Source organism: Rattus norvegicus, chromosome 9 (genome assembly GCF_036323735.1).
Source record: "Rattus norvegicus strain BN/NHsdMcwi chromosome 9, GRCr8, whole genome shotgun sequence".
NCBI classification, from domain to species: domain Eukaryota; kingdom Metazoa; phylum Chordata; class Mammalia; order Rodentia; family Muridae; genus Rattus; species Rattus norvegicus.
In genome coordinates this window covers 20,259,150-20,286,912 of record NC_086027.1, presented here as the reverse complement: position 1 = coordinate 20,286,912, position 27,763 = coordinate 20,259,150, and the positions used below count along the sequence as shown (strand labels likewise).

The 27,763-nt window shown below is 46.7% G+C and overlaps 1 protein-coding gene and 1 long non-coding RNA gene across 3 annotated transcripts in view; one reads left to right on the top strand and one right to left on the bottom strand.

Annotated features, from left to right (window-relative positions):
- The window catches only part of Ncr2 (natural cytotoxicity triggering receptor 2), a 50,652-nt gene extending 37,796 nt beyond the window's left edge, over positions 1–12,856 (bottom strand). Inside the window, exons 1-2 of the long non-coding RNA XR_005489030.2 lie at positions 11,991–12,856; positions 3,987–4,170 (exon numbers count right to left, since the gene is read on the bottom strand). This is a non-coding gene — a long non-coding RNA (natural cytotoxicity triggering receptor 2). The remainder of the gene's footprint in view (positions 1–3,986; positions 4,171–11,990) is intronic.
- On the top strand, positions 10,034–27,686 carry Trem1 (triggering receptor expressed on myeloid cells 1). Of its 2 annotated transcripts, XM_039083174.2 has the most exons (4): positions 10,034–10,192; positions 14,444–14,800; positions 18,943–19,114; positions 25,116–27,686. In XM_039083174.2, the coding sequence occupies exons 1-4, from the start codon at positions 10,144–10,146 to the stop codon at positions 25,216–25,218; spliced, it is 681 nt and encodes a 226-aa protein (XP_038939102.1). In that variant the 5' UTR covers positions 10,034–10,143; the 3' UTR covers positions 25,219–27,686. The 2 variants fall into 2 exon arrangements, with proteins under 2 accessions (XP_038939102.1, NP_001100355.1); NM_001106885.1 differs by lacking the exon at positions 10,034–10,192 and having other exon boundaries at positions 25,116–25,505.
- The last annotated feature ends 77 nt before the right edge of the window (positions 27,687–27,763 follow it).

Genomic DNA, 27,763 nt, shown 5'->3' with positions numbered 1-27,763 from the left:
CTTGTCACCTGGTTGATTGCTCTGCCTCTTGACTCATTGTAGACTTATTTAGTGCTGTTTACAGAAAGCTCTCCAGTTAAATGTGTGTGCTAGGGCTGAGCCACAAAACAACAAGGTTTTTCCCATTCACTTGGAGTTCACAGTGTGATCAAATAACCTGCAACAGTTTCTCCTTTCAGTCCGAAATAAGAAGCCCTGATAAGAACCTCTTATCTAGATATTTTATTTCCAAAATTCCCTCAGTTTGGATTTTCTTTGCTAATTATATTTCCGTTTTCAGATACTGAACATTTTTGTTCATTGCTTTTACCTTTTTGTGTTTTCCTAAAATTCTTCATTTCCACTCACTGTTTGTGTTTTCCTGGATTTCTTTAAGACACTGGTTTGTTTGCAGTGAATGCAGTTGGAGGAGGGGGAGGCTGGGATGGAGAAGAAAGGTTGGTGGAGAAAATCTTTGTAACTCATTAGGAATGGGGTCAGGAGGAAAGAGAGACTGCAGTAGGTTTTCTGCTATAGATCTGGTGCTGGTGGGGCTGGAACTGGAGAAGCAGCAGGGAAGGTATGGATCCACCTTCAGCCTACTTGTTGCCATGGCAGGCGTGCCCTTGATAGCACAATAGAGGGTGTCTGCTGAGGTCCAGAACGGGATAAAGCATCAGGTTGGAAGAGGGAGATTAGAAGGGGACAATCTGTGGAATCCACAGGATATGGGAACAGGTGGCAAGGAAGGTTGTCACAGATTTTCTTCTGCAGACCTATGAGACTGGAGGATTGGATCTTGGGGAACAGAAGAAGATCTTAAACATTGGCTTACCTAAGAGGTCAGCAAAGAGACTTACCCAACACAAGCTGCAAGCCCAACTTCACCCACCTTCATTGTGAAATGTCACAGCCTTATGTCCTAGTTGGAAATGGAAGAGTGTCATAGTTTCATGAAGAACTATGTCTTAAATCGAAAACAATTGAAGGCCAATCTTTAGGAATAGCTGTAGGCATAGGTAAACCAGCCTGTAGAGCTCCCATTGGCCACATGGTGGCATTAGCATTTCCTCAATCAACCAATTTCCATTTATTAGATATCCTTTTAATTTAAAAAAATTGGAGTATTCCAGGGAGAAAAAGAGTTTGTGGATGAAAGTCTTTCCTCAAAGATTACACGAGTAACACAAGATTGCAGCCATTATGACAACTGGACTACCTTGAAACTTTGTAGCCCTTTGTTTACTATCATTATGACAACTGGACTACACATTGTAACTTTGTAGCACTTTACTGGACCATGCCTTGTAACTTTGTAGCACTTTACTAGAGGATGCATTGTAACTTTGTAGCACTTTACTGGACTACACATTGTAACTTTGCAGCACTTTACTAGACCATGCCTTGTAACTTTGTAGCACATTACTGGACTACATATCGTAACTTTGTAGCATTTTACTGGACCATGTCTTGTAACTTTGTAGCACATTACTGGAGGATGCATTGTAACTTTCTAGCACTTTACTAGACTACACATTGTAACTTTGTAGCACTTTATTTACTATCATTAGCGCTTGTAGCTCCCAATCCTATCAGTTGAATTTGCCTCTATGATAGACCATTCAGGTAGCCATTCTTCTATTGTTATAACAGAGACATCAGCTGCAGAATCAACCAACCCTCTAAAGTTTATCTCGAATACCAAATCCTCCCTTACAGAGCACATTTTTCCATGAGGGGACTATATAAGGTAATAGAAATAACTGTGTAATTTTTTCCCTCCTGCTTTAAATTGCCAATCAGTGGGCACTGTGATCACGACTGTGATTTTCCCCATATAATCTTCCTCAATAACTCCTTTATGAGCTGATTCCTTTCATGGATAAACCGTTGTGACCCAATGAAAATGTCCAACTGCTCTAGACAGTACAGGCCCCCAATATCCTGTGTGTAACTTAAAAGGACTTTGAAGATAGAAAGTGATAATATCTTTAGGGCAACGAGGAATAGCAAGTACGGCAGCACTTTCTTGAGTAGCTGCTTTAAGGAAAGATCAGATTGATTGCAAACTGAAGCTGGCATAAATGTTATTGGTTTTGGATTTAAACCCTCTGATTCTGAGCCTTCATTTGTTGTAAGAGCCATTTACAACCATTCCTTTAAGTGGCCAGGTTGGCTGCAAATAAAACCCTATCTTAATAAAAATAGTAAGACAATTGGTAATCTGAAGTAAAGCTATCCCATTTACTAAATCTGGGAGGTGTATGAAACACATCCCAAGAACAAATCTGTATTTAGAAGGCATAGAGGTCACAAGACTCTTGTCTTGTTTCCTTGGAGTTTTCTCATAAGCACTCAGAATTTTCCCCACATAGCTCCATTCTTGGATCGTGTTCAACAGGGTACCTAGAGATCACAGTGAGCAGACATTCTGAGAGGAAGAAAGGAGATGACCTGAAGTCATTGCTGCTGGCCTGGAAACTTGAAGGACACCAAAGAAAAAAGATCAGAAAGGAAAAGGTCTCAGAATCACAGGGCATGGTAGCAGCCTGGCTCAGGATAGAGACTGGACAGACCAGCTCTTAACAATTATCCTAAACCTGTGTCCTGCTCCTATGTCCACCCTGACACTGACTCCTTAGGTCAGGGGGAATGCCAGTGAATGCAGCTTGGCATGGTGGCAGGAGCCTGAGATCTGAGGATCAGAGAAGCTGGGGCAGGAGGATTGTGTGATGGAAGTCATTAGACCCTGCCTCAATGCCACGTACTCCCTGAGCCCCAGAAAGAACCCAGAATTTGTTCAAAGTAGAAACACAGTTTTGAGGACACTCTTTCATTTCCAACTAGGACGTAAGGCTGTGACATTTCACAATGAGGGTGGGTGAAGTTGGGCTTGCAGCTTGTGTTGGGTAAGTCTCTTTGCTGACCTCTTAGGTAAGCCAATGTTTAACAACTGACTTGGAAGAGGCTGGTGGCTTGAGCATCTTTGGTGTTCTCCTGTAGCAGTAGTAAATTAAATCCCCCCTATTCTCCTAGTGGTTGAGCATGCCTGCTCTACACCCGCCCAAGTGTTTTGGATTCATGATTCTACATGCCGGCTTATTATTTTTTTTCTGGAGCTGAGGACCGAACCCAGGGCCTTGTGCTTGCTAGGCAAGCGCTCTACCACTGAGCTAAATCCCCAACCCATGCTGGCTTATTTTTAATAGGCTCTGAGCAGCGCAGTGGTTGGGCACTTCCAAACCTCCCTGAGGTTAGCAAACCCTCTTCTATATTCCTGAGTTAACACTTACTAAATCTATATTTTATTGTTGCTTGGCTGTCCCTGGGGCTGCTTTACCCCTTACACCTACATTTCAGATGTCTTACCCCCCTGCATTTTCCCAGAGTGGTCTGTGCTGTGCCCTTCTTATGGTGGCTTCTCTTCTTCTCCCTCTCCTGTGTTTCTTGTCCAGGAGTCTAAAAGTCCTGCCTTTGTCTCCCTGCTCAGTCATTGACCACTGGCAACCTTATTTCCCAGTCAGAGCCAACTAGGGGCAGGCTCACTTCAGCCTTTGTGCAGAGCACTGTACACAGGTTTTTGGGTAACATAATTAGCATGAGAACACAAACCGATACATTTTCCAGCTTGGCTGGGAACTCTAGAAAATTTGTCTACCCTAAGGCTTCACTAGTGTTCTGATGTCAGACCTAAGTTACAAAGCTTATAAGAGGTACAAGCATATACCAAAGAGGGCGGGGGTATGTCTTAGGGCCAAGACCAGAGATGGAGAGGCATCACCCAGGATACCCTAGGGGTAGGACCAGAGGTGAGGAAACATTTAGATGTTCTCTAGCTGCAGAGGACATGAAGGGGTGATGGTCCAGCTACCTGCAAAGGACCTCAGGAAGACCCCACAGGCCTTGACAATACCAGAATATACTGGCTGGTTCTTCATGCTCAAGACCTAGCTTGGGTATGGGAGGGGAGTTGGGGAGCGTAGGATACAAGCAGCTAGTCATCTTACATGTATGTGAACTTTTCAGCCATCTTCATGATGCTGTAGGGATGGGAGTCTAGTGAGTCAGTGGGTGCACTAGCCTTACAGATTCTTCCCCAGGTGTGCCCAGCATGTCCGCTTCTCCCTGGAGCTCTCTTCAAGGGTCTGTGCACATGAAGGCTGGACTCACAGAAAGGGGTGCCATTGACCTCTAGTGACAGAGGGAAAGGGAAAAGAAAGAAGCCATGATGAGAAGAAGCTTTGGGGCTGGCTCTGCTTCTGCCCTCAGGGTATTCAGGCACTATAGTGAGCCTGACTGGTGTGAAAGGAACTGAATGGTGCATGTCTGGATGGGTGGGTTTGCTGAATGGTGGTATGGAGGCCTTCTCAGAGATGGCTTTCAAGTTTCAGCTCTTCTTTATGGGGTAGGAGAGTGAAACAGCTCTTCTAGACAGTATTTGGTGAAACAGTACTTCTCTTTATTTGGGAGTGGGAGGGTGGTTTTTTTAAGGAGAGTGTCCATTATTGCCTGGGGCTGAGGTGCTGGAAATGCTTTGTTTGCATGAAGAGGGATTTCAGGTGCTTAAATCTGTAATTTGGTCAAGAGGCTATGTGCTGTCCTCAAGAAGGATGAAAGGGAGGTGGAGGTGGGGGTCACAGGGCCATGTCCCCTGGGGCATGCAGTCTGAGAACAGGGAGGGAGTGGTCCTTTCTCCTGCCAGTCTCAAGATTAGGTTTTGGTCTCAAGATGAGATTTTTCAGGGTTTTCGAGGCTTCTTGACCTCAATCTTGTCCAGTTCTTTTTCTCTGGCTGCACTTGTCCCACAATAGATCCATTAAGGCTCCTGAGTCTCACAGTGTGAGCATCTGTCTCCTGTGAGGGTTGATGCTTCTATAGTCTGTGCTTTAGCCGGGGTGTTTATCTAACTGCAGCCCAGGAGGGGTAGCCACCCCCTGGTATCTCTGCTGCTTCCATTTCTGGATGACTTGGGAGAACTCTTCTATGAATTGGGGGCGGGGTGTTCATGCTCTGGGGCTCAAAACTTGAAGCCAGGGAAGGCTGGTTCTCAGTATCCTCTTTTTGAGGCTGCTTGTGGTTCCTCAAGGCTCCTACACAGAAATCCCACCCTGCTAAGCTCGTCAAGGTACAGAGGACTGCCTTAACTGTGTTTGGCTGTCAGTTATTCAGGCCTCACAGTAGACCTGATAAGCTGGTGAAGTCTAGCTTGTGGATGGGATAACTGAGACACCAGTGACCAAGCCATGTACAGGAAGTCACATAACTGGGACAAAAGGCGGGGACTGAGTATGATCCTAGGTGGTTGGGTCCATAAGTCACAGTGAGGACCTAGTTCACAGTCCTTGAATAAAGACATTGGATACACTTCAGCTGAAGCCACTGCTCCCTAAATATCACTAAAGAGATTTTTAGTTGGAAGCCAGGCAGACCTGGAACTTAGGCCACATCCTTTACATCTGTCACTACTGTGCTGGGATTTATATGTAAGATCTGCTTACAGGTCTTCAGTGTGATCCCGAAGTCCAGGGAACAGCCCCTTTGAGCTGTGAGCTGGCCTTCCCAGTATCTGCTTGGCAGGCAGGAGGAAGGCAGCCTTCTGACTTCCCCATACAAATCACAACATTGCAATCTGACTTGGTTCAGAGCTGGCCTACTTCCTTCTTTGTTCAACTGCAAGGAAACTGTAGCCAGATCCGGTTCTCCTGACCTCCTCCCACAGCCCCACCCACCTCTGTGCCCTGGAATGGCCCTTACTGGCTTCCATACTGCCTCCCAGGCTCCTTTCTTACCCACCCTGCTGCTCATAGTGAGAAAGAGTAGGAAGAGGCTTACTAGAACAGAGGGTGGCTATGCTCCCCACCCCTCCCTCAGAGGATATGACATTTGCACAGATGCATCTTATAGATCTCAGAGGATACTAACAACATGGCAAAGGTCAATGAAAACAAGAGTAGGGCGTCCCTTGTCATCATTATAATTATTATTATCATTAATATCATCTTTACTATTAGTGTTTTCAGAGCAACAGCAGACGTTCCAGACGCCATGGTGACTGACTTCTCTATAGTGAAGTCTTCTCTATTAAACCTCTTATTAGGTTTTATTTCTGGGCCCTCAGAGGGAAGGAGAAGCTCCTGCATTTTGAGGAATCCACATACTACCTCAAGGATGGGGGTCATTGAGGAAAGGAGCCATTGAATTAACATACTCCGCATCTTAGGGATTACAGGTAGGGCCTGGGAGTTTGGGGTCTGTTAACCTGAGGCCTGCGTGCAGAACCAGGTCTGAAGTGGGGAGAGACAGAGCTGCAGGTGGATGTGAACCGAGCGTCCCTGCTGCAGATTCTAGCGGCCATCTCCCACAGGGGAGCCCAGGAAGGTCCTCTTTTAGGAGCTTGGCTGACAGGGCCAAACCTTTCAGAGAGATCCTGTTCACTGCAAAATCTCCTACCACTTAGGGGCAATTTCCAGTGTGGGGAGTTGAAAATTATTACCTGTGGGCAGACCCCCTTGCACACACCCATTTTACAGATCTGAAAATCAATGCAGAAAGAAATGAACTCCTGGCCCATGTAGTCTAAGACAATTACTTAGTCTTTCCTCCTTCTTTCACTGTCTCAAATTTTTAGCAGCCGAGTGCAGGCCTAATCACCTGGTGAATTCTATGCAAACATTTCATAAGCCTGCAGCTAACTGGAGAAGGACATATTTGGTACATGTGAATGGTATTGGGGTGGGCTGTGCAGAACACAGTTAAAGGGCCAGCTGCCCCCTCTCCCACTGTGCCCCTCTCACCAAACAAGTCACTCTGTAGCAGATAGATAGAAGCTTGGGGAAGTCAAGATGAGCTCAGTCCCAGAAACCCAGAGGTATCACAGTTCAGTACTGAGTTTCCAAGGAGCTGCTCACCATGATACAGAGTCTTACTCCTTGGGGAGTCAGGAACTTGCTATTTGGGCAGAAGCTCATTCTTGGGCCTGGTTTACCCTCAGAGATTGTGCAGCTGCAGCAGCTGCTGTGCTCAGGGCTCACGTGGGTTCCACATGTAGTGCCTGTGAGCTCCCTCATCACCTGGAATTTCATTCATGGGTGTTCAGGTCCCAGTGGGGTTCTCCTTAATGCATTCATGAAGTTGTAAACCAATGGTAAGAAGGGATTCTTTTCTTTCATGGGGACAAAGGATGGACGCCTCAGTGAGGGTAGCAATACAGGACACGGCAACACGCTTCTGCTTGGACACAGGCAGCTTTTGGATGGCAGCAGAGTATTTTTGGCCTATGGTCCACTTACTACCCCAGTGGAGGTCATGACACCAGGTACTGAGAGCTGAGTGGAAGGAGAGAGGCTTGTTGATTGTGAGACAGGCCTGGAAATTCCTATGTGGATGAGGGTGACCTTGAACTACTGAGCCTGCTTCCCTCCGGTTCTGAGCACTGAGATGACCAGCACCAGTTTCCATTGTGCTTCGGGGTTCATTTATAGCCCTGGCTCTCCTGGAACTTGCTATACTTGAGGCTGGCCTGAAACTTACAGTGATCTACCTGGTCTCTGTCTTTCAAGTGTTGAGATTAAAGATGGGTGTCACCAGGCCCAGTTTGAATTTCCAACTGAATCAGAAGTATAGGAAATACGGGGCCAGGAATATTGTTCATCAGGTAAAGGCCCTTGCCACTGAGTCTGAAGACCGGAGTCCAGTCCCTGGGACCCACACAGTGGAAGGACATAACTGACCCCCACAAGCTTGCCACAGCTTGTAGAGGCCAGAGATATTGTATCCCGTAAAACCGGGTTGTGAGCCTCTAAACATGGCTCTGGGAACAGAACCCAGGTCCTCTGGAAGAGCAGCCAGTGCTCTCAACCATTAGCTAGCTTCAGCTTCCCACATTTCCCTTCTTAGGTGAAGGATGAGTTGCATTTCTCACTAAAGTCTTTGCCTCCCTCGCTCTCTGAATAGCCACATGACTAGCCGGCCTTGCACTATGCAGGAGTCTCTGCACTGTGATCTGAACATTTTGATCTTCACTGTTACTTGAAAACCTGGCACTGACTTCTCTGTTTGTTGCACCCCTCCCCCACCGCACCCCGCCAGGCAGTCATTTCCCTTTGCAGGCAGGGTGTCCTTATCTGCTTTTGAAGGGTCAGGGGCACCATCCACTGCTGTGTTTGTTTCAGGGCTACGAATGGAATTAAGAGCTTTGTACAAGCCAGACAACTGCTCGACCACCGAGATCACTACCACCATCATCACTATTGCTCTGACACTGTAGGTGATGGTGATGATGATGTTGGTGATGGTGATGATGGTGTTGATGGTGATGATGACGGTGATGGCAATGGTGATGAAAAAAAAGCCAAGGTTTAGATTAGGAATGACAGATCAATAAACTTAGTTACAAAGGGGTGACCACTCTAGCAAGTGCCATAGGTGCTGGTGTGAGGCCACCATGCAAGGATGACCCAGGCATTGATGGCTATGATTAGCATTCCTGGAAGTGAGTCTGCAGGCTTCGAGACTGGGGGACAGTGTGCAGTCACACATTGTAGTAGAGTGCCCACCCCACCTCTGGAGGAGACTCACAGTCTCTCTGGTGTCCATTAATTAACTCGAAGTTATCAGTAGAGTCAGCCAAGCAGGCTGTATCTGGTTGCCCTGACAGGGGTGGCCAGAAGAGGAAATTGAATTCAGCGTATTGAAGGAGTGGCATGTCATGAAGTGCTGGAAGCCTGGTCAGAGGTGGCAAATTCCTGTCTCTGAAGTGAGAAAGCTGCCCTTGTGCTCGAGATGGATGCTGAGACAGTGCAGGAGCTGACTACAGTTATTCTCACCAAAATTTTCCGAGGTTGAGAGCGAGTGTGTTGCATGTCCCTGTTACCTCAGCCCAGAGGATGGGCAAGCCTGAGCTACATGGCAAAACCTTCTCTGAATAAAAACTAGCAAAACTATTGTTTGTGTGACTGAAAAGGTTAATTGCTTCAGTGGCACCTTTAAACCCAGCACTAGGGAAGCAGAGGCAGGCAGATCACTGAATTCTATGGTACCCTGGCCTACAGAGTGACTTCCAGAACTGCCAGAGCTACAGAGTGAGACTGTGCAAAAACAAACAAACAGACAAACAAACAGACAAACAAACAAACAAACAAAAAACTGGAACAAAAAACCCAACCAATCAGCCAGTCAAAAAACAGGACAGAAGTAAGTGTTGGGGTTGGTCTCAGGTGCTATGTACGCTAAGATCAAGTTACAGTCTGCACATGGCATTGTAATGTCTGATGTACTGTCTGAATGCTCCTCAATTACCTCTGGTTGGCTTATAAAAAGCTGGAACCTATGACTTGGCAGAGGAGAAAGGAAGGCAGGATGTGTGATGTGGTGTGTGTATGTGTGTGTGTGAGTGTGTGTGTGTGTGTGTGTGTGTCTGTGGAGGAATGGAGTGATGGAGTGCATGGAGGGGATGGAGTGTGTGTGTGTGTGTGTGTGTGTGTGTGTGTGTCTATGTGTTTGTGAGGTAATGGAGTGTGTGTGTGTGTGTCTATGTGTTTGTGAGGTAATGGAGTGTGTGTGTGTGTGTGTGTGTGTGTGTGTGTGTGTGTGTGTGTAAGGGACCACAAGGGGAAAAGAAGAGAGAGGAATGAGGTCACCGTGAAGCAGGATGCACCATGAGCATCAAGTGGCCAAGAGACGCTCACCCCGAGGACAGACAGCTATGGCAGAAGCAGCCCAGGCTGAACCAAGTGGCAAGTAACTCGGGGCACATGGCAGGGAAATAGCAAAGTGGCATAGAGAGTTAAAAATATATGAATATCTGCCCAGTTCTAGTGTTTTAAAGCTTGTTGAATAAATCTAGCAGGCCTCTCTCTCAATTATTCAGGAGCTAAATGGGCAGAGGGGGAATACACCCCCCGACACACACAAAATTACTACAGTAGAAAAGAAAATAATTTTCAGAGAACAGGAAACTGAGGTTCCAAGAAGTTTAACTGAGGTTTGAGCACTGGTCCCTTGAACTACCCTACTGACATCAGCAGGCAGAGTGGCCAGTAACAGCACCGTACCTCCCAGGAATGGCCTCACGTCCTGTTGTGAAACTTTCCAGAGAGTCTGGTATTAGGGTGTCTTCTAGCTGTCCTAGTAGCCCAGAGAAGCCGTCAGGGCTGAGCTCGAAGGATGAGGAAGGCTGGGCTCTGGGGACTCCTGTTGGTGTTCTTTGTCTCAGGTAAGGCAGGCAGGAGTGGGAGGAGGTGGCCGTTCTGGACCAGAACTTTAGAAGCCGTGTGTGTGTGTGTGTGTGTGTGTGTGTGTGTGTGTGTGTGTGTGTGTGTGTGTTGTTTTTCTGTATAGTCCTGGCTGTCCTGAACTCAGGGATCTGCCTGCCTCGGCCTCCAGAGTGCCAGCTCCTTTTATAAAAATTCATTATGTAGCTTGTTTGGCTGGAATTTGCTATGTAGACCAGGCTGGACCTCTATCTAGCCCCACTGCTCTGCTTTTTCGTCCCGGTGACTGACATTAAAAGTGTGCATTGCCACACTAGGACCTACCTTGCTCTTGAGTTCTCTGTTGAGCCTGGAGTTAACTTATTCATTAGGCCAGCTGGCTAGTATACCCCAAGGACCCACTTGTGTCTCCCTTCTGCTGCTGGAGCAGAAGTATGTACTGCCGTACTAGACTTTTTACATGGGTGCTAGAGATCAAACTCAGGTCCTTATGCAGGTGCAGCAAGCACTTGGCCAATGGAGGGGGCTCTCTAACCCTCTGAAGCTCTCTCCCACTAAGCACTAAAGCAGGGGTTCTCAACCTGTGGGTCTCAACCCCTGTGACAGGGGTGGGGTGGGAGGTGGTGATGAAGGGGGAGTCGAATGACCTTTTCACAGGTGTCTCCTAAGAAGATCATTGCAAAATAGAAATTTACAATTCAAAAGAGTAGCAAAATTACAGCTATAAAGTAGCAATTAAATAATAATATTATTATTAAGTTGGGGGTCACCAGAACTTAATGTCTTAAAAGGTGGCAACACTAGGAAGGTGGAGAGCCACCTTTGTAAAGCACGTGGCCATCAAACACAGGGCCACATACTGCCTACTTCAGGCCGCCTGAGCTCAGAAAATCAGACCCTGAGGCCGATGAGCAGAAATATAAGGAAGGAGCGACTTAGAGAGGCAGGTGCTCCATGCTTGCTTTTCTCTGGCTCTACTTTTTAAAAAGTAGTCTTTATTTTATATGCACGAGTGTTTGCATACATATATATATATATATATATATATATATATATATATATATATGTATCCCATACATGTCTGGTACCTGAGGGGGTTGACCAGAAGGTGGCATCAGAACTGGAGTTACAGGTGGTTGTGAGCTGTCACGTAGGTGCTGAGAACCAAACCTTGGTTCTCTGCAAGAGTAGCGAATGCTCTTAACGGTTTTGTTTTGTTTTGTTTTGTTTGCAGTCCTGAGGATGGAACCCAGGACTTCCCATAGGCCAGGCAGCTGCTCCCCAGACTCCCAGACTCTGTGTACATTTTGATGTCACAGACATACAGATCCTTCCATGGGAACAGTGACAGAGTAGGACAGGGTCTCACTATTTTTTTTTGTTAGGGTCTCACTTTATAACCAACTTGTCTTTGACCTGGTGGTCCTCCTGCCTCAGCTTCTTGTGTATTTGGATTACAGATGGGCACTATTAGGCCATCAGATCCAGCCAATCAATCCAAAGTGTCATGATCTGAATAACATATATGTATCTTTGAGATAGAGTCTCTCCATGTATCCCTGGCTGTCCTGGAACTGTCTATGTGGATCAGGCTAGTCTCAAACTCACCTAGTGATCATTCTGCCTCTGTCTCCCTAGTGCTGAATTAAAGATATGTGTGTGTCGTTATGCCCGGCCATCTGAATAATATTATTTCATGTTGAAATGTTTTTTCCTCTATTCCCCCATGGTGCTTTAGATGTGGACAGTCCATTAGATCCCAAAGATGTAAGTTGTTTCAAAGATATTTCCCAGGGTTACCTTGGGCCAGCAAATCTGCTAGATTAGTAGTCAAAGGTATGAACAGAAGCCTCCTAATGGAGGCTGCGATCCCAGCTCTTCAGCGAATGCCGAGCTCTCACATGTGCAGATCAGGGCTGGCCCAGCCCCCAGCCCTGGGTCTTCCTCTGTAACATTTCAATGAGTCAGGGCTTCCGTGATGACAACTCAAGGGTGGAGTCCACAAGTCTGTCACAAAGGGTACTTCAGACATCCTGTGATGAAAGAATCAAAATGGATTCAACAAAGCCTGTCTGTGCGTATGAAGACGTTCTTCCACCCTCTGCTACTTTTATTTATTTATTTTTTTCTGAGACAGGACCTCATGTAACCCAGGTTGATCTCAAATTTATCATGTAGCTGAAGATTGGTTATCTTGAACTTTTTCCTGATGTGCCTACTTCAGTCTCCTGAGTTCTGAGATTACTGGCGTGCACCATCACGGAGAGGGTGGAGAGTGCAAGGAAGCCTGTTCACAAGGTTTCCTTAGAGATCTAATTGGCCTTTGAGCCAGGCTCAACTACAGAACTGTCCGTGGGTGCTTGAGGTGAATCTTTCCAAGGCCAGATGAGGGCAGAGCCTTCTGGAGCCTGATATCCTGGGTAGGCAGGCAAGGGCTCTACTGAAGTGGTAAGTCTTGGCCTGTGTGAGTGGCGCATGGCTGCATGAGTTGGTGCATGTGTGCATGGTGTGTGCATGTGTGCATGTGTGCATGTGTGCATATGCATATGCTTGAGTGAATGTGTGTGTGTTCATGCATGTGTCTGTGTGTACGTGTACATGTGCTTACTTACAAGTGTGAGTGTATGCATGTGCATATGTGCGTGCACATGTGTGCATACATGTGCATGTGTGCATGCATGCTTGTGCTCGAGTGCATGTGTGAGTGTGTGCATGTGTGTGTGTCCATGCATATGTCTGCGTGCATGTGGGTGTGTATGTGTGCATGTGCTTATGTGCATGTGTGAGTGTGTGCAAGTGCATGCATGCATGTGTGTGCATGTGTATGTGCATGTATGTGTGGCAGTTGTAAGAACAGCAGCAGAAGTCTGGGGAAGTGAAAGGCCAACTTACTGATCTGGCATTCTGTCAGTGTCTTTGTTGGAGAGTGATAACCAAACACTCACATTCTAGTTTATAACAACTGAAATTGTTTTCCAACACCTGACACTCAGTGTGGGACACCTGACACCCAGTGAGGACATCTGACACCCAGTGGGGGACACCCAACATCATCCAAAGGGAGGACATCTTACTCCCAGTTTAAAAAAAAAACGTGGCTGTGATTTCTGTCAAAAATAAGAGGGATTTATTGCCTTAGGTACCAGGGAATCCAGCAGTGCTGGCTTGAAAACACAGCTAGGGCCACAATTCAATTGTCAGTCCACCCCCACCCCCTCCAGTTTTCCTCTGCCTGTCTCACTCTCAGGCAGCTGATTCCTATAGCAATGGGAAGTTGTCACACCCTGTGGGCCACCAGCCTGTACATAAGATTTTGAATAGTAACAGAACAGGTTCTGATTGGCTCATCCTAGTCCCATGCTGATCCTAAACCAGTCTATATGGCCAAGGTTTTAGGATTGTTTTGACTTGTTAAACTTGTGAACTTGGGAAAGTGGGCAGGTCCATCAGCTGAGCCATAGAGGGATGGCTACCCTGAGAAAGGAGCGCTTTGTCACTCAAAGAAGGGAGGACAAGATGCCAGACAGGCAGAATTCCCATCCATCGTGCCCGGGATGCCTGATTTTACTTCTTTTTCTCGATACTTCCTTGGTGTCTCCTGAACTGAGGGTCTCTTCATCCTGACTTAGACAGAGCCTCAACAGACTTCCTGAGCATCACCCTGTGCTTGGAGAATGTCTTTGTATCCAGTCTTCACCTTGGAAAGTGCCTTTCCACAGGTTTTCCCTCCCATCATGCACTGGTCACTCATGTCTCCAGTCAGACAGTTTCATGTCTCTAAAGGGTCATTCAGAGCTAGGGAAATAAATAACACAGTCGGTGAAGTGCAGCCTCGCAAGCATCAGGACTTGAGTTTGATATGCAGAAGCCATGTAAAGCCAGACGCATTAATAATCCTGGCACTAGGGCAGCAGAAAGAGCTGGATCCCTGGGACTCACTGAGCAGACAGCCCAGCTGAATCATCCAGTTCCATGTAAAAAGTGAGAGACCTTGAGAAAAAAAGAGACAGCTAAATGACAGTATTCTGAGGTGTGAGCGTTACCTGAGGTTGGCCGCTGGGCAGGACAGGCATGCACACATGCACACATACATTAACATATACTCACTAAAGTGTTATTTATCAAGTTTGATTTCCATGGACTGCAAATCACTGGCTCTTGTACTAAAACATACACCAAAAAACTCCTTCCTAGTGGAGAGCTTGGACAGCCGTCACTCCCTACAGAACCTGTTTCTCTCTTTCTGTTTATAGAAGTCAAAGCTGCCATTGTCCCAGAGGAAGAAAGGTATGATCTAGTTGAGGGCCAGACCTTGACAGTGAACTGTCCCTTCAACATCATGAAGTATGCCAGAAGCAGGAAGGCTTGGCAGAGGCTATCAGCTGGGAAGGAACCCTTGACCCTGGTGGTCACAGAGAGGTCCTCTACAACATCCAGTGAAGTCCGTGTGGGGAAGTACACCCTGAAAGATGACCCTACCGAGGCCATGTTATTTGTTCAAATGACTGACCTTCAAGTGACAGACTCTGGATTATATCGTTGTGTGATTTACCATCCTCCGAACGACCCTGTTCTGCTCTTCCATCCCGTCCGCCTGGTGGTGACCAAGGGTGAGTGCCCAGGAAGTGTGTGGCGAGAGGGGAGAGGGAGGTGGGCCAGACATGAATGGAAAGGTGTATGTGTCTCTGTATACCCAAATTGTTAATTCTGTACAGAGCTGAATATTGGAAGGATTCTGGTATGGCATTTCTAAGGTCCATTACCAGGTTTTCTACTTTGTGAAAATCCAGCTCTTTCTCACCTGTCTAAGGGAGTCTAGAATTGCATCCAATTGGCTATAATAAAGATCTGACAATAGCTAGACAGGAAGTAGAGGGTGGAATTTTTGGAGAGAGGGAGGGATGACGAAATGAAGAAATGAAGTAAGAAGGTTCTCCAGGGACACAGAGGTAAATGGTTGGACCACAGTGGAGTAGAGAGGTAGAGCTGGCACTGGTAAGTGCCAGGATTAGTCAAGACAAGTATAGAGTAGCTGTGAGACAGCCCTGGCTAGCAGACCCAAGCTTTAAGATATTATAAAGCCTGTGTGTCATTATTTATATCTTTGGTGGGGACAAGATGATCCCACCATGTGGGGCAGTTTTCCTGATGCCTGGAAGCCCAGTTTTCTTCTGGATTCTTCTTGCTGCTATTCAAGGCTCTTGGCAGGCACTGGATCTGACAGTAATTAGGGGCTCCTGTGTATAGATTCCCCTGGGGAAAGATGGGCATTATACTTGGAATGGTTTAGTTCTACTTTTGAGACCTCTATTTAGAAGTCATGTCCCTAGGAGACCTTTCTTCTTTAACTAATCATTTAGATTGTTTCAATGTTTCATCAGAACAACACTGCAGCCAATGCTATAAATAGGGAACTATACATTTAGAACATTTTCTGGTTAAAAAAAGAGTCTGTTCCATCAAAGTTCCAGGAAAACCCATGGTGCCTTATTTTCCTTCACGTGAGTCACATTGGTTCAGGCCACGGCTGCCTAAGAAGCAATCTCTGGATGACCCTCAAAGACTGCCAGAGCTTTTAAGGCCACATTTTCCTCCCCAATGAGCACCATTCAGAGGTGAGAAGGGTTGGGGAGGATGTGCTCAGACTACTGGTTGCACTCTATCCTCCAGGCAAGGTTCTAGTTTTTACAGCTGAGGTTGGGACATTGCCAGTCTCTTGCTTAGTGCTGGACAGTCCCTCCTCCAGAGGGGGTTCTCTCTGGAACCTCAGAGTCTTAGAGGGAAGCTCCCTCTGTTTCCTTCATGTCCTCCTATGTGACCTATGGATCCTCTGGGCTCTCTGCAGACCGGTGTGGCAGCCCTCTGCCCTTATAGCTTAGCATACTATGTATGCTACATGCTGTTCGTTGGACGTTTCTTTCAGGCCAGAGGGACTCTTAAGTTTTCTTGTTTGAAAATCACCCATCAAGCCTTTCCATGGCAACCTTGGCAGCTTGGCAGATCTTCCTAGGAGAGCATGGATTCCTTTCAGGTTTTCTTGTTTCTGTATCTAGTAGACGTGCATAATGGGTTGCCAAGCTCTCTTTTTCATCCTAACAACCTTACAATGCTTAAAGAAATCAGCTAGATCTTCCAGAGTCAGTCACACTGTCATTTCATCTGTGGACAGAAATTGCACTGTTGGCAGAAAGAGCCTTCATTAGGATTCATAGGGAGATCCATATAAACCAAGGTATGCCCCTTCATCCATGAATCCACGAGGCTTAATGAAGCCACCTCACTCTCCAGTGTTCATTCCTCCATGTTCTCCTCCCTGCCTTCCTCTACATTTGATTGTAGGATTAAATCCCCACACATCCCCTGTCACTCATGCTCCAACTCTCTCCTGAACCAGGAAACCCTCCAGACTCCTGCCCAGAAACACCCATGCTACTGGGGTGGGCTTCTGGGAATTAGCTTTGCCACCCACCCACAGATGTTGCTTCTTTGATTATATTGATTTTGTGGCTGTAGGACCCAGTCTGAGTGGGATAACAAGAGAGAGACTACTGCCCATAGCTGCTTTGTTGACCATAGCTACTCTGCTATTCATAGCTGCTTGGCTGCCCATAGGTATTCTGCTGAGAGAAACTGCTCAGATCATAACTAAACAGCTGTGAAGAGAAATGGCTGGTAGGAGTATGACCTCAAAGAGAGAACCAGGGGATCAGAAATTATATATTTATATATATATATGAAAGTTGGCTTCAGAAGGCATTGTTCAAGCTATGTTTTATGCCAAGCCAGTTGATTAAAAAGTAGAGTATCAGTTGGGCATGGTAGCCCTTCACTATTATTCCCAGCACTGAGGAGGCAGAGGCAGGTGCATCTCTGAGTTCAAGACCAGTCTGGTCTATGAGGTGAGTTCTAGGACAGTCATAACTATACAGTGTGAGAGACTTTGTCTCAAACATACAGTACAGCACCTTCTAGGCAGTTTGTGTGGGAAACATGGGAGAGCATTAGCAGAAAGCTGTCATACAATGAGGCAAAGTCAGCAGGAATCTAATCAAGCAATGTTGCACAAAGGGAACACAGGAAGTCTCAAGTGTGCCCTTGACCAAGCGCTCATCAACTGTAGGACTCCTAACTCCAGTCATTTCAATGGGGACTCCCAGCTTGCCAGGAACTAAAACCTTAAGTCCTTCAAGGCCTTGACCCTAGCCTCAGATCAAACCTTGCCAAGTTTGCTCCTGGGCAAGGACACAGAACAAGTGTTCCCTGTGTCTTTTCACCAAGGTTTCTAAGGAAGTCTAGGGTCAGTCTGACTCCCAGTGGAGTGGGATGGTAGGGTGACTGTCTGCAGGAGGTTGTTCCAATTACCCGGGATTAACTGTGGACACTCCATCCATATCCTAGGCGGGGCTGGTTCTAATCTTCTGTGCTAGATTATAGTTCACTGGTTCCGGCAGACTTTTTACTACCTGTGATCTTGTAGACATGGTGGCTGCTGTCTGCTCTCCACAGGGTGGGTAAGCAAGCTGAGTGCTGTGTGCCAACTAAGCTGCATAGGAGATCATGGTGGTGGTGACAATGGTGGTCATAGTGCCATAAGCACGCGTCAAACCCCTGGACAGGTTAGCTATATGTCTGGAGGGCAGTTAGAGGCTGTCCCAAAGAAGTTACATATGCAGCCTGTACAGGCCAGTGGTCTGGGGCCTGGGTGTCAGGCTCAGACTGGCCTGAGGCTGATATCAGTAGGGTGTCCATTGGTCCCATAATGTGTGCCCATATGCCTGGGTGGTGTGCATGTTCTTGAGTCGACTGGGCTAGAGCTTCTGTAGCTCTGCTGGCTTGCAGGTAGTCTGTAGGTACTGCAACCAATGGATGTTGTGCTCTCTTCTTAGGAAGCCTCTTGCAATCTACCCTCCTCCTTCCAAGATGCCATTGGTGGCCCTACCTTGGGCTTCTAAACTCTATATCTTAGGCCTTGCTGTGGGGATAAACCACATGAAGACCCTATTTCAAATGCACACCCTGCCTCAGTAGACCTGAAGTGACACTTGCTTATGAGGAACAAGCCTCTAGGCTCACTTCAGTAGTGACAAACGTACTTACAAGTCCCCACTGTGAATTTCTGAATTCTCTGAGAAATAACTCGTGCCTTGCAGGGCTCTATATCCCCGGCGAGTAACAGTGGATGTGTCAGGGACGGCAGAGAGCAAAGGAACAGGCCTCACTCCCTAGAACCAGGAGAGTCTGTGCCAAGCCCAAGACGGGGCTCAGTTGCAATATACCAGTAAAGGACAGCCTGAGAGTGACGTGACTTCCAGAGGCAGCGGGAACAGTGTCAGGAGAGGATGGGGCTGGTGGAGAGTGAGCAGCAACAGGGGAGAGAATTCCCAATTCAAATGGCCCGAGAAATCTTTCCTCATGCCTCTTCCCACCCTTCCTCCTTTTTCCTGCCTCTGACTCAGGATAACTTTACACTATTTCTTTGGATTTTAGCAAAAGAAAACCTTGCTTCTTGAATGGCTATATTTATCCTCTACTCTATTTACCTCCTCTACTCTATTTCTCTTCACCTACTGATCTGTCCATCTGTCCATCCATCAATCCATACGTCTCTCCCTCCCTCCATCCATACATCCATATATACATACATCTGTTCCTTCATCCATCCCTCCATCTTTCCATCCACCTATTCAGCTACCCACCCACCCACCCATATCTATCCACCATTCATTTCTCTATCTCTTTTGTCTTCCTTCAGGTTCTTCAGGTGTGTCCGTTCCTGACATCATTCCTACCACAAAGCCGACTGAGGTTCCCGTCCTCATTACCACAAAACACTCAACTCCAACCCGATCCCTACCCAAGTCCACTGCTGTTGTTTCCTCTCCTGATCCTGGAGTCACCATCAACAATGGGACAGATCCTACGAGGTGGGTTTTCTTGGCTCCTGGCTTGGACACCCTTTATTTCTTTATCCTTGTGTTGAGAGGAGGTGGGAATGAGGATATGGGGTGGGCGGAGCAGGATCAGACTTGATGCACCTCAGTCTGTGTGCAAATTTCCAGAGAGGGCAGAGATGACTGACTGCGCAGGTGGCTCCTGTCTTCTCCAGCTCACCCTCCGAGTTTCCTAGCACACGAGAGGAGTGGGCGGATGGAAACGGGCATTTTCAGTGAACGCTGTTAGTCCTGCCAACCCAGAAGCTGGACAGATTCTCATGTCAGGTACACTAGCTGTGTATGTAACATTGGGCGAACCAGGGATCCCTGTGACCTAACAGTACCAAAGGATATTGTTGGGATGCTAGAAGGCCAGAGCTAGAACAGGTTATCCACGGCCTCCCCAGATATTGTACTGCAAGCATCACTAGTATCGCTCATTCATTCTCTTTGACTGTATTGTTTTATTTGATTTTAATACTAGTGGGAGCACCCTCCCATAGACAGAAGGAGCACACCTCCATAGACTGAAGGATTGTAAGTTTATGGAAATGGTTTGCATTTTTTTTTTTCTGTTTGCAGTTCTAGCAATCAAACTAGCCAGAACCCCTGGTTTCCGGATATGCTAAAATAAGATTTTCCAGGAGATTCTTAACCCATGTTTATGTCTGTCACCTTTTCATCTTTGTATGAATGCCTGAGACAATAGATTTAACAGAGGATGGGCTTTCTTTGTCTCTGAGCTCTAGAGCTTTAAGTGCATGGCTTTGAGATCTGTGGTGAGACAGCATATCATGGTGGCAGCTTATGACAAAGCCATTCCCTCCATGGTCATGAGACTGAGAAAAATGAAGAGGAAGAAGAGCAGGCATGGTTGCTTTATCCCTTTGGGGATGGATACATGGTGGATGGTGAATGGGTGGATGGTTGAATACGTGCGTGGATAAATATTTGTGTGCATGGGTTCCTATGGGTACACGGTGACTAAATGGCAGGATGATGGACCATAGACTCAAGAACAGAAGTAGATGGATGGATGGATGATGACCCACAGGCCTAGGCCTCTGACTGATTCCAGCCTTTCACCTCTCTGTCACCTCCTAACAGTGTCACTAATGTGACCAACTCAAATCCAAACTGTAGCCGCAGGCCAAGTTAAGAGTGATCACCTTGGCATGCATGTCCCTTCTTGTAGTTACTAATGGATGTTGATATACCTTGGAATAGGCTTTCATTTAAATGTTGTGTCAACAGTGAAAAAAGTCTTTACTGTTCCCGCTGATCCAATCTGACCCCACCCATAGCCACATGGAGTGTCTTTATCCATACATGCCTTAGCCTGGTACCTGTTCTAATTACACACATAACATCATTTTCTCTGCTAAGATCGTCCTTCAGCAGTGCAAGTGTACCCGCATGCCTTTAATCCCAGAACATGGGGATTGGGGAACAGGGCATGGACAGAAGATCCAGGAGGATATCTGTGAGTTTGAGGCCAGTCTAGTGTAAGTTCTGGGACAGCCAGAGGTATATAAAGCGCGTCTATCTAAGACAAACAAACAAGTAATTAAACACATAATCCTTAAACATTACTCCCTACTCCTCAGAATCATAATTTCAATAAACACACATATTACCATCGATCAGAAGACTCATAAAGCTTAGAGTCATTTGTTTACTCTTAGTTGTTTTCATTTCAAAATCGTCTGTTGTTAGTTTTTCCGACAGGACTTTTCTGTGTAGCCTTGACTGTCCTGGAGCTCATTCTGTAGACCAGGCTGACCTTGAACTCACAGATCCACCCGCCTCTGCCACCACTGCCAGGCTGATTTTTAAAATCTTTTATCGCAACAAAATTTCTCTGAAGATTTTTGAGCACTTACACGACTCTGCACACTATTGCACGTGCAAGCTTCTCTTGTAAACATCAGAAGTTTCAGGGCTGGAGAGATGACTCAGTGGTTAAGAGCAGCAGCTGTTCTCACAGAGAACCTGGGTTGATTCTGGGCTCCCACATGGTATATCATGTCACCTATATTCCCAGTGCCTGTACCTTCTTCTGGCTCTCATGGGCAAACATTTCACCTACACAGTGCATAAACATATCAGGCAAGCACATTTATACATAAATAAGAATAAATAGAATCTCAAAAATATTTAAGAAAAGATTATGCAGACAATCCCCAATGTTGAAATGGGGTGGTGGTACTGCAGGGCGGCCATCTTGGGTTTAGTCTATTAAAACATTTCCTCTATGGCTGAGCATTGGCTCAGAGAATGGGCTAAGGATGCACAAGAATCTGTTTCCATCTTCAGCACCAAGAAAAACATATTCCTAGCAAATTAGATGTGGTGTGTTCAGGGTACTCATTTCTCTGAGAGTGTAGACTCCTGTTCCAGGCTTGGAGGCAGGCCTAGTGTTTCCCCTCTTCGCATTGTTTGCTTGGTACCAGGTCAAGTGTCTGGCACAGGGTAGGTACTTATTCAGCCTTCATGGACTAAATAACATTTGCAATCTAGTGAGTGTTAGCATTGATCTTTCTTTTCTTTTAAAAATATTAACTTTTCATTGCACCTGCCTGTGTGCAAGCGTCGGTGTGTGTGCATGCCTGTGTGTGTGAGTGTGTGTGTGTGTGTGTGTGTGTGTGAGTGTGTGTGTGTAAATTGTACAACTGAGTTCAGGTGCTTGAATAGACTGCAGAGGCATCTGATCCCTTGGGGTTAGAGTTACAGTAAGCTGTGAGCTGCCCAATATGGCTACTGGGAAATGTAACTCAGGCCCTCTGGAAGAGCAGTATATGCTCTTAACCACTGAGCCATCTTCCCAGAAGTTACTTTTTCTTCCTTGCCTTTATTTTCCAAGGCACAGGAGGTAGGCGCCCTGCTCACATTCTGACTACCACTGTACCTCTTCCACCCGCTAACTTTATCCAGTGTAGATATAATGTGGGATCATGCGCCAATTCTGATCATTGTTAGTCAGAGTCCAGACAGGACAGCAGCAGCCATCCCAGCTGCCTGTACAGAGAACTCTGGGATTCAATGAGTTCTCTGCCTGGGTGACAGAAGAGCAGAGCCCCTGCCCTGTTGATGGGCAGGCATTGTAGGGAGCCCCCTCCTCCTGTGGCAGGGACTTCCTCATAGGTAGGGCATGGGAAAGTAAACCTCATGAAAATGTTTAGGAAGTAGTCCTTGGCAGAGTCATTAGGGAAATGAGGCTGGGCAGGGAAGGAAATCAATAAAGGGTCATAAACAGGGCCAGCTTCCCAGGTGTGCCGTAGTGTGGGTCATACAACAGAGTCTGGTGAACACCTGAACTTGCTTCTATCAGAGGCAGAAGGCCTGGTGTGTTTATACCCCTGCATCCAGTCATTGGGTGAGGGCAGCCCTAAGCGATGCATGGGTACATGGAGTCCCATCACCTCAGAGGCCCCACAGTCTGTGCAAAGCCTGGGAAAGAGATAGGTGAAGTTCTACGTGCCCTGGAGCCCAGTGCATGACAACAGCTCACAGCTCCAGGAAACACAAGAGAACCCTGGCAGCCTTGACTTGGGAAGCAGTGCAGTTAGCCAAGGCCAGAAGCAGGGCCTTTCTAGCAGCAGGTTCCTCTGGGGGCCGAGGCTGGCACCAGGGAAGGTACTGTGGTGACCACAAGATGAGAGACAGGAGCCAGCCACCCTGCACTGGTTACCGCTCCAGCTCTGTCAACTGCTGACCTTACCAAGTGGCCTTAGGAATATTGTCATCCTGGTAGGAGACAGGCAGGAGGCTGGAGAGGATGTCAGCACAGAGGGGCATGTAACCCCAGTCTATCAGCATTTGCATGACTACATGAACTTCTTCCAAGATTATTATTTTGATTTATTCTTTAACTGAGCTCAATGCTATTTCCTAATGATTTCTCATGATACCTCCGCCATATCTATCTATCTATCTATCTATCTATCTATCTATCTATCTATCTATCTATCTGTATCTACCATCATCTATCAATCATTTCTATATCTTTATATCTATATTGTATCATGTAGTTTCTACTACCTCCCTTTACGTTCAGGGCATATCACATGACCAGCCACCCCCCTGGTTTCCTTGGATCCATGGATGAAAGACATGTTTACACACACACACACACACACACACACACACACACACACACACACACACTTGCTCACTTTTAACCTGCCATACGACTCAGTGACTCGCCTCTTCTAAGTCTGCCACGGCGAGACTGCCCCTCCCTTTACTCCTTGCTACCCTAAATCTGCCCTCAGTTTAGCTGTGTTTCTAATCTCCCACCTGCTACCCCAGGCCCATTCGGGGAATTGGCCAATGGCCACTCCACTGGAGATCTCACATGGCTGATGGCACTCTCTCCCCCTGAAGCATGGTGAATCTCTTTCCTTCTCTTGTGTCTCCTAGCCTGCCTGCAGGAACCTAGATGTCCCACCTCTTCTGCCCAGTCAACCACCCCTTACACTATAGACTATGTATCTATACATCTATCTAATCTACATATCGATCTATCTAATCTCTACACGTAGACATGTACACTTCTACATTTCTATATGTCTAATCACTAGCCATGGTTGGAGCAGGGCTGTAGTGTGTGCTCAGACCAGCAGGACTTTACACTGCTCTGTATAACTGCACTACAGGGTTACAAACTAAGCTTTAGTTAGTAAGCAGGTCATTGACCTAGCCATTCCGTTCTACTTATTTATTTACACAAGGTCTCATCCTGTTGCCCATGCTGCCTCCTGTGGATTTGGGATCTTCTGGCCTCAGCTTACCAATGCTGGGATTATGAGCATGAACCATTTCTAGCTTTGTTAGCCAGTATGTTGTTATATGTAGAGCGTATGACAGCCTTGTGCTTACATGTAAGCAAGCACTGGGGAACCAGTCGTGCTAAACATGCATTGCTGTCTCTTCAAAGGAAGAGATGAAAAGCCTGCCTTCTGCCAGAGACCTGGGAGTGGTCACCTCTCTCCTCACAACCCTACCCATGTGGTTAAGTCACACCTGCCTGGCTGCCCCCTCCCCACCACAACTGTTACGTTTATCTCAGTCATTCAGCCAACATCCTTATCTTGAGCACTGTTTCTCACTCATCTTATGGAAGATGTCATTTGTACTTTGGAAAGAGTTTCAGTGTCATCATGTTATGTAAGCTTTGTTGTACACACAGGATTGAGTTAATTACAATCAGGAACCTCTTTTTCCTAAATTGTGCTGTAGTTAAGTTTGCCTAAAATAAACTGCTCAGGGTCAGACTGTAGAAGTTTCAACTAACACCAGCTACTGAATTTGTGGATCCAGTTGTCCTTCTTGCCTCACGCAGATGGACACTCTGCTGGCCATGGATTTGCAGAGACCCCCACAAGTATATGTCATTAATGCTCCATGTGGCCTCCCTGTGATTCATTGTCACCTGTCCCTTTTGTCTCTGTGTCCTATCACGCAGAGTCTGTGTGTCCTCATCTGCTTCCCTATCTGCCCAGGGTCAGCAGGGCTCACTCTCCTCTCTGGGTCTATTTTCTACGTCTATTGCTGTCTACCTGGAACTTGGAGAACCATTTTGCTAAACTCATGACAGTCCAAAGTGGGCTTTTCAGTGACGTTGGGTTCTTCCTGGTTTATGAATGGGAAAATGAGGCTAAGGTGCAGTGACTGTCCCCAGAAGAGGGTCTGAAGGCTGACCACAGAGATCACGTTCCCTAGATGTGGACCTCACTCATTTCACAGAGAAGGCCAAGATGCTGGGTTAACCCTTCCTCCTTCATGCATCTCCCGGACCTGAGCTCTGTGCTCTCCACTGCATGCATTTCTAATTGGTAATGCCAGGAAGTGACCCTCTAAACTGCACAGGGCTAGAGGTTGCGGGGAAGCTGCAGGGAGGACATAGGATGAATGATTCTGTGGGAAAAATTCAGTAGATTCTGCAATGTGGCTGGCCATTGCACTGACCTTCAATCCCCTCTCTCCACAGTGTCTCCACATACAATGTTGTTGTTCCCGTGGTCTGTGGGCTCCTCATCAAAACTCTGATCTTCTTCGTCTTATTCGTTGTCACAAAGAGGTCATTTGGATGACAGATCTTGAAGCTACACAATAGTGACCTTCAGCCATGTCTATCTCACAGAAGGAGCTGACATGGGGGGGGGTATAGAGGAACTGTGACACGAATTGAGCCTGTAATCATAGGTGACATCTAAGGCTCAGGATGTCCCCACCTGGTCCTGCCCACCCTCCTCATCTCATCCATCATTTAGGGAACATGTTCTGCACCCTCAGGAAAGAGGAACCAATTCCTAGAACACTCTGGTCTTTCCCCCTTAATAGGTGGGTTTGTCTGAAATAAAGACAGAGCAAAGTACTTCTCCCTGTCTCCTTTTGGGGCAGTCATGAAGATTAAGGTTTCCATGCTATCCCCATCCCTTGTCCTTCCCCTGGACCGTACAATTCTAGCCACCTTGGCAGGTCCCTTGCTCGTGAAGCAGCCTGCTCTCCCACCTCTGGGGCCTTCTGCTCTGGGAGTCAGACACTCAGATTTCTGCCTTCACCTGTGCTCCTCGGAACACTCCCAACCATGGATCAAGAAGACAAGATCCCACCTTGACAATAATGCAACTGGGAGAGAGGAATCAAGATAAACTGGGAAACTGCTGTTTCCTGGGAAACACCTAGAGAAGCAGATGGCATCTGTAGGTTTGGATCAGTACAGCACATCAACATGCTGTGTTCATTTTATCATTGACTCCTCAGTGCATCCCATGAGCATCAAGGAGTGTGTGAGCAGAGTGAGGCCGCAGGAGTGAGGCCATCACCTCTTGTCAAGAATGAAATGTAGAGAGCTCCCTTGGAGAGACAGGGAAGTGGAGGCTCCAAAGGCAGGGGGATGGAGAGCCAGGTTCTGCTCTAGCTGAATGCCTTTTTGCCTGGACTGAGGCAGGGGCCAGCATGACAAGGGTCCCAACCCAAGCTGTCCCCCTGTGTGCCTCTGCCTCCCACCCACCTTCCTTCACCTCTCAGTCTCCTCCCAGGTACTCTATGACTCCAGTGCTTTCTCTGGGACATATCAGCACTTTCTTGTTCCCACCTCTTTGGGCTCTACAGACAAAGTGGCCCCATGGGGCATGGGGGGAGGATCTTACATGAGCTCATTCTATGTCAGCAATGGCTGGAGCCAACTTCATCCCAAGGTTCCCAAGAGCAAACACATCACCACATAGCATCCAGCTCATGTGATCTCCAGTGGTGCTCTGGGACAACATTTGAAGTACTGATACAGACGCTGTTCACGTTGCTATGTTTGCTTTCTGACTGGAGAGCGGAGTAGAGGTTTATTGCCCAGTGGGTAAAATGCTTCTTGAGAAAGCCTGGAGACCAGAGTTCAAGCTATAAGAGCAATGTAAAAGAAGCTGGTTAGGGTGAGCCTGCCTATTATCTCAGCCCTGGGGAAGCTGAAACAGCCAGTTCCCTGGGACTTGGGGATCAGTTAGAGAACATCTTCTGGTCAGTGAGAGACCCTGTGTCAAGAAGAACAAAACAAAAACAAGGATAACAGCACACACACACACAGAGACGCAGAAGCACATACACACTTACACACTTACACACACACACTTACACACACACTTACACACACACATACACACTTACACTTGCCACACCCACTCCAGTAGAGTCTGTATGACATGAAGCTCTTGTGCTTCGTTTCTATCCAGAACAGAGGCCTGTGCCTGGAATGGCTTGGCCTCCTGGAGGTCCCTGGCAGTCTCCCTACAAACAGATGATGACTAGGGTCTGTGCTTGCAGTGGAGGTGCCTTCTGTGTTTTAGCCTTCGTGATCTTAGCAACTTTAAGCCTGTCAACAATATCTGATTTTAAGAATATAGCAGTGTGGGAAGATGGTCATGTACCTTTAGATGTCTCAGGAACTGAAAGTTCAGAGATGGAAACATCTCACACCATCATGATCCTGATAAACTCAACGGCTGCAATGAATACAACTGCTGCACCCATTAGTTCCCAGCAAATAGGAGAGAAATTAATTACAGTTACTAACAACATGGCTGTTCCAGAAAAGCCTTTCCCCCCTTTTGGGAAAGTTTTGTTTCGCATGATTCAAATTAGTAATGATTCTTCTAGGAAGATCATAGACAAGTTCCAACAAGTTGGACAAACTTATCAAGAGTTAACTAGAAGAAAAAGAGAAGCTAACATTGAGCAAGAAGTGAAAGAAATTATAAAATGGTTACAAAAGTTTCCATATTATTCTGAGGGGCCATAAATATAGAGTTTAAACTTTATTATGACAAAGATAAACGATGGATGCATGCCTGGTGCCCACAAATCTGGCAGTATAGCTGCAGTTTTTTTAAACTATTGTTTGCAGCTGAGAACTGTTTCCTAGACTGTATGTTTAGCTTTCCTCTTTGCAAGGGACATTGGTGTGGTAATGAATAAGAGCTGGATGACTGCCAATTATGATGTACCTGTTGTAACTGCTTAAACATACGCCAAGAAGTAAAGCTTATTGCAGCAGTGCACACCTCAAGTTTGTGTCTGTCTGTCTCGCTGAATCCGTTCTCTACCTGAAATCCAAGTCTTAGTCCCTCCGCTGGCACACTCCCC